This window comes from Bombina bombina, chromosome 9 (assembly GCF_027579735.1).
Source record: "Bombina bombina isolate aBomBom1 chromosome 9, aBomBom1.pri, whole genome shotgun sequence".
Classification (NCBI taxonomy): domain Eukaryota; kingdom Metazoa; phylum Chordata; class Amphibia; order Anura; family Bombinatoridae; genus Bombina; species Bombina bombina.
Window position 1 is genome coordinate 62,097,925 of NC_069507.1, and position 12,224 is coordinate 62,110,148.

The window sequence follows — 12,224 nt, forward strand, 5'->3', positions numbered from 1 at the left end:
CTGTCTACCCACTTAGTAGACCTTAGCACATACCCTTCAAAATATAATCCTAAACCGACAGTGTTATTATTGACTATCTAAGATGACAATTTATTTTACCAAGGTTAACATGGTTAGTCCCACATATCAATAGATCTATTAGCATTAACTAGTTGTTTCCGTATGTATTTGGGTGTATGATACATCAAGTTACTAAGGTTTACTTATGCGTTTGTGTTATATTGACTGTATCATCTATATAAATTTAAAAAGAGGTTCGACCACAAATTGGGACCCAAAAGTGGCCCCCTACATTTCAAATACCTTCCTCTTATTTCAGCTTTCTAATGGTTAATGGGGTCCAAAAGTGGCCCTTTTGTCAGTTGAAGGGCTCTGAGATAAGGCGCTATGGTTCTTACAGCTCCATATTTATTGTACCTCATCATTGTTTATTGCATAACTGATTTAATTTATTGCTCTTTCTTTTGAGTGTACTCATGTATACATATTGTGATGGAACATGTCTATTTTTTATGTATCGCCTGGCAAACCTCAATAAAAATATTTATAAAAAAAAAAATAATAATAAGTTACATGTAATATGGGTAGACTTGATGGCCATTTTGGTTCTTATCTACTGTCAAATTCTGTTTCTATGACTACAAATTTGATTATCCACACCTCTTAAAAATAAATTAAAATGGATTTACATTAAAAAAAAAAAAAAAAAAAAAAATAGATACACAACAGACAAACAAACATAGACGCCCTGAGGCGTTTCACCGCCAAGGCTTTTTCAAAGGGCCATATAAACTGATCTTATATGCAGATTATATATATATATTTTTTTTTTTTTATAATAATTTATTTGAGGTTCTTTAAAGGCATACAAAATCACAAACAAAAAGTAGATTCACATGTCATATGAGAAAAGTTTCAGTTTCACAGAAGGTACCAACAATAAGATAAATAAGGAAGAAAAGCTAACTAGAAATGTGCCATGTGAACCATATATAGATAGAATGCCAATCACCTAGAAACCTTCTAAATGATGCAAAAGGTCACTCTTGGACCTCCAGAATAACAAAAAATAATAAAGCAAAAGAAGGTAATTGTGAAAATAGGAGACCACTTGTGGATCTCAATGAGAAACCTCGGTTTTATAGTATATTATAATAGGCATTGGACTATAGGGATGTTATTAGTTACTGGAAATCAGTTAAGGTGAAGTCAATAAGTAGTTAATAATTAATATAGGAAAAGTTAGCCTGCATCTTACGGGAGTCACTCAAGGACCTTAGAAAAGAAAAAAAAAAATACTGTATTGCCTGACTAATATTTACACGGAGGGAAATATAATTATGGCACGCTTATGAGTGGTAGCTATACCTAGGATATATTGGAGCCCAGACTAAGCTTGAATGCATATATCATAGTTTACATTTCTATGCGTAAAGAGAAATATTATTGTTAGTAGATAGCCCCATTAAGTATAATAATGAATTGTCTGCTGCACCAGAGCCTACCGAGCTATATAGTCTAGGTAGTATTTACACATAGGGGAGTATATACACAGTAGTTGCCATTTCTATGAGTAGGGGTAAATTATATCAGCAAACCCCAATAAAAAGAGATATGAATCATCGGCTCTAAAAGGTAAAAGTGAACTTTGGGGACATTATAGGCTGTAGGTTTGCTGATTCCCTAAGTGCTCAGCTGAAGACCAGAGTCTGATACCTAGTGCTATAGTATAGTGAAATCTAATTGTACATTCTATCTTATAGACAAGATGCTGTCTCGGCCGCAGACAGCACCCCATCCACCCGAGTCAGCATATCACAGTCTAGGAGCATAGAAATCAATGTTGTGATACATCTCTATTGGTCAAAGATATATTGGGAATATAAATATAGAGCACTGAGGGGACAATTAATTCAAACAAGGGAGTACATATGCCTGATATATACTTTTGTACATTGTATCTGCACAGGTCAACTTGAACTAAGTAGTAAGTAGCCTAAGTAAGGGAAATGATGAGGAAAATGCAGATTATATTTTATTAACCATCACATCTCCTTATAAATCAATATATATAAAACAATATGGAGAGAACAGGATATTTATAGAGAAATAACAATTTTCCAAATGATTTAAAATAAATCTGAACTGTTAAATGTTAGGGGTTACGGAACAATAAATTAAACTGATTAAAATATCTGTCAATTTATGTGGAAGTAGATAGAAAATTTAAAATAGTTGGTTATTAAATTAGCACAGGCCAAGGAAGAGATGTTTAAATTGAATTATAAAACCTTACAAAAAAGTATTTCAATAGGCCTATCATCTTGGAAAAACATAAGAAAAATAAATGTTATTATAAATAATAGTATAATACTGTATTTACTACAATCATTACCTATTTCTTTACCCAACAGATTTTATATTCAACAAAATAACAAAGTCTAGCTATTTACTACAAGAGGCCAAGAATAAATAACTGGTTTAACTTCACGCAATCAAGTTATTATATAGGATGACGTAGGAGCGGGATGAGGGAACTTATTCATTTAAAAAAATTATTGTTGAATCAAAGTATTGGGAAGCATTCACTTTAATGTGCAAAATGATTATAATTTCTGAAAGAAATGTATTTCCCAACTATACTAAATCATGGGAAATACAATTAGAGTGTAACCTAAACAGGGAAGATTAGGAAAGCATTTTCAAATATACTGCTAAATCTTCGCTATCCATGACTATGTGTGAAATTTACACTAAAATATTGACCGGTGGTATATGACACCCTGTCGGAGAAAGAAAATGTATTCCAATGCCAGTACTACATGTTGGAGAGGGTGTGGCACAATTAGTCACATATGGTGGGCTTGTCCAAAGTTTTATAGTTTCTGCAAATGAATTAGTGATAAAAATTAATAAAGTTATCAAAACAGAAATAGAATTTGATCTTCATACTTTGCTATTAAATAGCCCACAAAAATGGGATAAAAAATAAAAGTTATTTTAAATTGTGCTAAAAAGTTAACAGACAAGTCATAAAAAAGGAGAATGTCCCAATAACTGATTTATGGTAAAAAAAATGGCAAACACATATATTGATTTATAATTTATTTTATTTGGGGTGAAACAGAGGAATAGTTGGAGGATAAAAAGATGTGGGAATGCTAATAAGATAGCAAGTGGTGCCCAGTGTACCTGGTTTTGATACTTAACTTGAATTTAAGCTCAAAAGTACAAATTGTTTATAAGGTGCAATGGGGAAAATAAGTTTATGAAGGGAATATTGATCAACAGAGGAATAAATAGAAAAGATGATGATTTATCTTAAAGGGACTTGCTACTCAAATGTTGAAGCACATGAAAGTGATGCAGTATAACTGTAAAAAGCTGAGTAGAAAATATCACGTGAACATCTCTATGTAAAAAGGAAGATATTTTACCTCAAATTTCCTAAGAATTCATACCTTACTATAAAGAGACTTGTCCTAGGACAAGCTAGGGAGTATGCATCTGTCATGTGCAGGCACAGTCACGTTATTTTCCTATTCAGTTTAAGTAAGTTCTGTGAAATCTCATGAGACTTCAGTGAAAACTCATGAGATCATAACAAAGGCAAAGGCATTACCTCAGCACTGCTGATGCTGATTGGCTATAGATTTTCCTTTTTTTTCAACTTGCAGCTTTACAGCAACTGAATTATAACTGTTTACACAGCACTTACACTCTTGAGCTGAATACATTTTAAGGTAAAATATCTTCCTTTTTACGCAGAGATGTTCAGGTGATATTTTCATGTCAGCTTTTTACAGTTCTGCTGCATCATTTTCAAGTGATTTAGCATATAAGTATTATGTCCCTTTAAGATGAAAGAAAAAAAGAGGAAAAAAGTGGTTGAATAAGTGTTTTTTTATTTGTCTTTCTTGGCTAGTTGTTTTTGTTTTTTGTCCTTGTTCGACTAGTTCATTTTTTCTACCACCTTACTTGTTTGATTTCAATGGAACATACTTTTAACAAAAACTTACATTTTGTTTTCTTTTTCTATTTTTTTCTTTTCTCCTCTTCTCAGTCTCTTTTATAGTTTTTTTTATCCTTTTTGACATTAAAATTAAATAAATAAAAAAGGTAATTTCGCATACAAATCTGGCAATATATAAAATGTATAAATGTACCAAGGAAGCCAGTTGTCACATAACATAACATTTGTAATTATTTACTATCAAATTTTCTGTGTTTCCTTATTTTATTTTTGGTAATGCAAAATTTAGTGAAGGTTAAACAAATACACCATGTAAAGCTTGGAAGGATTCAGGTTGGATTTTCTTGCTTCTATTGATTGATATGGAAAATAAAGCAATTAAAAGATGCTAGTAAGAACCTATATGAAATGAACTGGGATTGGAACACACTCAAAAAAGTAATATTATGCTTTTTGCAAGAATTCTTCCAAATAACACATTTATTTAAATCTTTTAAAATAAAAGGTGTGATACATATAAATAATACCAGTCAAAAATGAAATTCTTTAAACGTTTGTACTGTGAATGAACAGATAATAACACAAAGTGTAATATGAGTAGAGAACGCAAAGAAGCGTCCTATAAAGAACAAAATGTACAGTTAATCCATCAGTTTTATTTAACTCCCAGAGTGAGCTCTAAATGGAAAAAGGAAGGTGATCAGATTAAATATTATAAATGCAGATTTCCAAAAACTGACATATTACATTGTTCTTGGCAATGTCCTTAAGTTAAGAAATTCTGGAATAGGGTAGGTTATTGGAATCATAAAATATATAATAAACATGAGGGAAAGGAGTATAAATCTGTAACATGGTTTATAAATATAATATTACTACTACACAGGAATTGATACTTAGAAGTTAAAAAAATGTCCAAAGAGCTTAAGCTGTTTGATTAAAAAAAAATGCTTTAGAATAAATGGGGCAAGATTACAAGTGGAGCTCAAATTTGCACTCCCGCAAGTGCTTTATCTGCGTTCAATGTATTTTTTTACCATTGTGCGCCTAGTTGAGCACTTATTACAGGCTGCAAGTAAAAATTCTGTGCTCTGGCGGTTGCATCCTCGCATAGAAAAAAGACTTTGCGAAGTTGCAAAGGCAGGATCGGATTCCCCCATAGACTTTAATAGAGCCTTGTTTAGAACAAAATAAATAACTACCAGCTGCAATGAGATATGTATGTATTTCTAAACATATGTAAATCTGTATTTATATGTGTATCAATGTCTATAAATACATATGTATAGAAATACATGCATATATATTTCTATACAATAATATATTTATACGTGTTCCTATGGATCCCTATATAAAAGAACTTTTGGCCCATTTCATATCTTTGAGTCCATGGGGGATAATTATTAAAGCGTCAACTGATAATACACTAGAATCCTGCATCGTATTTGATGCAAGATTGATCCGCCGTAGTTAACAAAGCACCAAGATTGTCAAATGTTGAAATGTGTGATGAAATATACGCTCCCGCGATCTCAATCTGACACAGATCAATGCTTGCGTCATTACAGATGTTTCAAATTCACATTCGACTCTATTTGACGCTTTTCTCAATTTATCAAACATTTAACAGGTACACGCGTGTCTATTCCGACGCAGCGTACCTAGTTTTCAAACCGTCACCCTTGAGGATGCCATAGAAATCATAGACTTGTGCAGCTTCGAAAATTTGTTTCGGTTCGGATCGATTCGAATTTCGGTTCGGATCGATTCGAATTCGGAAAAAATCAAATGAATTTGTTTCGGATTCATTCAGATTCTTTCAGATTCGAAAAAATTCGGCTGGATTCGGTTCGATCCGGTTCGATTCGGAAATTCTGAATTTCGGTAAGTGTTAGGTGGGATGTGCTATGTATTACACTAGTATTATGTACTGTATACCGAATAAATTTTAATCGATTCAGATTTATTCGGTAGATTCGGCACTACCGCAATTCGGAAATTCAAATCGATTCGAATCTCCGAATTTGACAAATTTGTCCGAATTTCGATTCGGACCGAATCGAATCACACATGTCTAGAAATCAATGGGAGTCTGAAAACACAGAAAGCTTATGTTCGATGCTGCAAGCAAATGAAGCATATTACATAAAAAAGTAAATGAGAAACTATTATAATTGTATACTTTTTCTAAATCAAACAATATTATTGCTCCACATTTGGTGCACTAGTAGATATAGGTATAAAAATGAACAATACATTATTACTTATGGATTGTTACAACTTTGTCTCTCATTACAAAGCATGGGGGCAATATTATTGCTCCATATTTGGTGCACTAGTAGATAAAGAGATAAAAATCTAAAAATATTTTACTCAAGCATTGACATTGCTTTATACTAGGATATATGACACAGATATTATTAGATTATTTTCCATGTTTGACATTAAGGACATTATCACATGATCAATGAAAACATCAAATCAAAACTTACAATGCTTTTTTTACTCACAATAATCAGCAAATCAAAAATTACAATACTTTTTTTAATCACTATAACCAATCAGATTGCTAAAAAATGGTGTCATTAGTGTCGCAGATAACATTTTTTCCCCCACAACATTTCATAGACGATCATGGTGTGCCCACCTCCATTCTCTGAGGGAGAACTTGTCTGTCTCATATACGGGATGGACAAGTACCTCCCGAAGAGAATTGGAGGAGTATGTGGAGTCGCACATGACGATCGTGACAAGATCGTCTATGGAATGTTGAGACAAATGTATCGCATCTCGGGTGTGAGAAGGTCGCATCATCATAGTCTCCGGAGGTTTTTAGGACCTTAGACGGTGCGAAAAGGAGCACTACAGGGCGCTACAATCGCTCATTAGGGCCTGTAAGTATCATTTATTATATTGTGTATTATACTTATAAATTATGTATATTTCAATGACACTGAACCCACATATTTTATTTCATGGTAGAGCATGAAATTTTAATCTACTTTCTAATGCAGATAAACTATGTAGCTGCTGATTGATGACTGCACATAGATGACTCATATGATTGGATTGCACATGTGCATTGCTATTTCTACTAAAAAGGATATCTGAGGAATAATAAAAGTACAAAGGTTGTAATGTTGCTTGAGATGGTCTTCTAAATCTTCATAATAATATTTCTGATATGAGTTTAATGTCCCTTTAAGATCAGAAATAACATATTTTTTTAAAAAATATATGAAAAGAATAATATATATATATATATACATACAGTATATATTTACACACATATATATACATATATATTTACACATATATATATATATATATATATATATATATATACACATAGATACATAAATATTTACATGTATAAAGATACATATATATATATATATTTACATACATATACATACAGTATATATATATATATATATATATATATATATATATATACACATAAATACATATTTACAAAAGTATGTATGTACAATAATAAAAATAATTTGAATACTTCACTCTCTACTTCGCACCAAATATGTTGCAACTTAGTTGTTCAGAGGTTTCCTTATTGCGTCATATTTGATGCAATAATTAAACTCATAAAGAAGTCACAAAATAGTAGAGTTTTCCACAACATATTGGTAAATGCATAATCACATGATTATTGACATCAGCCAATCTGATTGAAATATACATTTTATACTATCACTAACGAATCAAATTGCTTTATACTTGAGTCATTAGTATTAAAGATAAACATTGATGATGACATTAGGCCACACAGTTTAATATTTATAACAATGATTTTAATAATCGAATGATGTTTGATAGCTCAAAGGGATAGTCAACCTAACAAACTGTTATGAATCAGATACAGCAGAAAATAAAATCAGCTCATTACTTACTGTCATGCTATTTTCAGTGTTTTTCTTCCTTCTCTTGATTTTTATTTTCATTAAGAAATGTCATCGTATATGCCAGCCCATTTTATTAACACCTGTGTAGAGGTGGTGTTTAAAACTAGACTGCTATCAAGAAGGGTTACAAAGGTACAGAGAGAAAACTGGGGCCTGCTCTTAAAATAACCATTGATTGAAAATAAATACAAATGATACCCTGATTACAGATATGAAAGACAACATTGTTTAGAACCAAAAAAGGAATTTAGGGACATGTAAATATGTTTGCAAAAGATTTCAGACATAACATATATACAGTATCTATCTATCTATCTATCTATCTATCTATATATATACATACACAAGTATGTGCAAAGATATATGTACAAATTATAGCATTATTACTGATTTAAAAACAAAACATAAATGAGATAGGCATATCATGATTTCTAGAAATAAAAATACACATTCATTTATGTGAAAATATCATATAACAGATTTTTTTGTATAACTAATAAACATAAAAATAACTTTCTATGAGATATTGTTTGTTGAGGTATAAATCAAGCTATTTCTTGGACATTAACTGAAGGAAAATAAAATATTTTATTTAGAGAAATGTGCTTGTTCATGGACGGTAATGAAATGGTATAAATAAAGTTGGGAAAAAACAGAATAACCGCGACATTGATGATGTTGATGTTGATGTTCATCGCGCCGTACTTAACGCACAGCTTTTTGACAGACTTTTTCATAAATATGGCCGTCGTATGTAGATTCGCGTCAGTGATGTCTGTCGATGTCTGGAGAGTGTATTGACACCAACGAATGCACCAAGATTGAAGCAATGATAAATAGGCCCCCTTATATCTTTTATGCATTTTTTTTAAAATCATTTTTATTAGATAGTGTTATTATGAGTGTAACTGTACTTTGTAATGTATTTTTATGAGTTTTAGGACACTTTTTTGACTTGCGTAACAGTTAACTAGAGCTCTGAAGTCACGGTAATCATTCTAGTGTAAATCATGATTGCTGTCACGCGTTCGCATTTACTTTTTGCAATACAGGCAGAATTTAACTTGGGCGCAAACGGCCGCAAAAACCACTCGTAATCTAGCCCATGATACGCAATAGCATAGATTATGCTATTGCGTATTATAATAATGTAATATAATTAATTATTTATAAAAAGTCAAGATGTAGACGTACAAAAACAGATCGTTTTTACAATTTTTTTTGGTCTATAAGATAAATATTTTTTTAAAGTGTGAAGTTATAGAAGGATATTGCTCTTTTACGAGATGATAAGAGCTTTATTATTTTTGGTGTGGTTAAATATTATATGGATAATGTACATATTACAGTATTTAATTTATACACTCTCCTTTCCATATTTGTACTTGTTTATTACTTTGAATTCACAGTAAAAGGAAAGTGGAAACATCTGCTAGTGTATGCTAGAGTATATACAACAAGAAATGTAAAAAACAATCTGACATTGCTGTGCGCATTAAAGGGGACATTGCAATGGAAGAAATGGCATGTTCTAATTCAAACAGGACACAGCATCAGTCACACACCCAGGGAATCATTAGCCATATCCTGCTTGGGAGCTACAAGGCTCGAAGCTGGTGAGAACTTTACCAATTGGGTTAAACACACTTGATAAAGGCTTCAGGATGTGTATAAGATAAGAAGACACAAGTAGTGGGCTGTGGCAGGAAGGAGAGGGGAGTTTTACCAATTAAATTTTGGCATGAAGTTGGCATTGGTTCTGTTTCTCTGATAAAGGAATGTTCACAACTGAGCTTTCAGTGTTTGGTAACAGGAAACAACAAAAATAATGTAACACAAACAAATGATATATAAGCATAAAATAAATAAACAAATATACAAATAAACATTTGGATTCAAAATTTCAAAGAAATGTGTGTGCTTATATTCAAATGGAACACAAGACATACCTACACATCTAAACATAAAATGTTATGTAACAAATTAGTAATAAAAGTAACAAGGATCTCTTACTAAATGGAGACTCTGTAGGGTATGTAAAGAGCTCAGATCAAGTGTAAAGGGCATGTAAAGAGCACAGATCAAGTGTAAAGGGCATGTGAGGGGCACAAATCATTTTAGAAGAGCATGTGAGAAGCACAAATTGAGTTTAAAAGGCATGTGAGGAGCAAAAATTGTGTTTGAAGGGGATGTGAAGAGCACAAATCGTGTTTTAAGGGCATGTGAAGAGCACAAATCGTGTTTGAAGGGCATGTGAGGAGCACAAATCGTGTTTGAAGGGTATTTGAGGAGCACAAATTGTGTTTGAAGGGCATTTGAGGAGCACAAATTGTGTTTGAAGGGCATTTGAGGAGCACAAATTGTGTTTGAAGGGCATTTGAGGAGCACAAATTGTGTTTGTAGGGTATGTGAGGAGAATAAATCGTGTTTGAATGGCCTGTAAGGAGCACAAATCGTGTGTGAAGGGCATGTATAAGGAGCACAAATTGTGTTTGAATGGCATGTAAGGAGCACAAATTCTGTTTGAATGGCATGTGAGGAGTACAAATTATATTTGAAGGGCATGTGAGAAACACAAATCGTGTTTGAAGGGTATGTGAGGAGCACAAATCATATTTGAAGGGCATGTGAGGAGCACAAATCGTGTTTGTAGGGCAAGTGAGGAACACAAATCGAGTTTAAACAGCATGTGAGTAACACAAATCAAGTTTAGACAGCATGTGAGGAGCATAAATCATGTTTGAAGAGTATGTGAGGAGCACTAATTGGGTTTGAAGGGAATGTGAGGAGCACAAATCATATTTAAAAGGCATGTGAGGAGCACAAATTATGTTTAAAGGGCATGTGAGGAGCAGAAATTGTGTTTTTTTTATCCCTGCCTTGGTTTTCTCCAGCATAGGAACCACTAGCTATAATACATATGGAGCATGAGATAGGGAATGTTAATAAGTCTTTATTTTATTTTTTGTTTTCAATCTTTTTTCTATAAAACTCCACATAGATCTCACTAGAAGAAACAAATGTGGCTTTCACATTGTTTTTTCCTTTTTAAGGTTTTAGTAAATATAGTACAGGTCACAGATGAAGGCGTGAGCTGAAAAACGTCTAACCACCTAATTTTCTGCATGTAGTTTTACTATTTTTGTATTGTATCAAATCCATCAGGCCCATTTATCAAGCTCCGTACGGAGCTTGAAGGGCCGTGTTTCTGGCGAGTCTTCAGACTCGCCAGAAACACAACTTATGAAGCAGCGGTCTAAAGACCGCTGCTCCATAACCCTGTCCGCCTGCTCTGAGCAGGCGGACAGACATCGCCGGAAATCAACCTGATCGAGTACGATCGGGTTGATTGACACCTCCCTGCTGGAGGCCGATTGGCCGCGAGTCAGCAGGGGGCGGCGTTGTACCAGCAGCTCTTGTGAGCTGCTGGTGTAATGTTAAATGCGGAGAGCGTATTGCTCTCCGCATTTAGCGAGGTCTTGCGGACCTGATCCGCAGTGTTGGATCAGGTCCGCAACCCCTTTGATAAATGGGCCTGATTGTCTTAATAAATGTTTTGCTTGCTTTGTTTTCACCCGTGCTCAGTTTTTCTGCTTTTTTTTTAGTAAGTATATACCTTATGGTTTATTGCTTTTTCATTCTACAAATCTTGTTCTGCAGCTACTCTAGTATAATTAGTTTCATTTACTACTCACAGTGCTTATACCCATAACCAGATTTTTTTAGACCCTTATTGCCTAACATAAGAGTAAATTAATGTATGTAGTGTAACATCCATCCTAAAACTCTATATGGAACAAGTGTCCCCAGCTCTCTCAGAATGCTGAAGACAATCATCTACCAGACAGTCCTACAACAGTAAATTATTTGGCTGGATTGAACAAAGGTCTTATGTGTCAGTGGCAGCATTGGATATGGGCTCCAATTAGTTTTTCCAGCTCATAAATCCAATGAACTTCTCCCAAACAAAATACTTGTGTCTTGTTTTTTTGGTATTATCCTGGTAAGTCTTTTAGAATAGTGTCTTTTTATGCCTATTTTTGGTGTATATTATCATCTGTCATTTTTTTCTTAAGTGCCTTGTTAAATCTTCAATTCTCAAGTCCTTAAGCTGAACCAAATGCTCCAGACGTTGAACCTTCATCTGTAGTATCTGCCATGGGAAAAAAGAAACCCTATAAAATCCAGTCACTATATGGAATTATGCTAATATGTTACAGGGACTATATCACAGCAAATTGCCTATTGTATACATGATTCTAAATAACAATCTCAGCAGTAATTTTCGCTGTCAAGACATCTGTCTCTGGCACACTTAACCATTTCCACAT

At 33.2% G+C, this 12,224-nt stretch overlaps 1 protein-coding gene across 1 annotated transcript in view; it reads right to left on the minus strand.

Moving 5' to 3' along the window:
* Positions 1-11,433: 11,433 nt before the first annotated feature.
* LOC128640400 (sperm flagellar protein 1-like) overlaps positions 11,434-12,224 on the minus strand; it is a 94,427-nt gene continuing 93,636 nt past the window's right edge. The window contains exon 7 of the mRNA XM_053692891.1: positions 11,434-12,046. Within this exon, the coding sequence (XP_053548866.1) occupies positions 11,954-12,046 (93 nt within the window). The 3' untranslated portion in view covers positions 11,434-11,953. The remainder of the gene's footprint in view (positions 12,047-12,224) is intronic.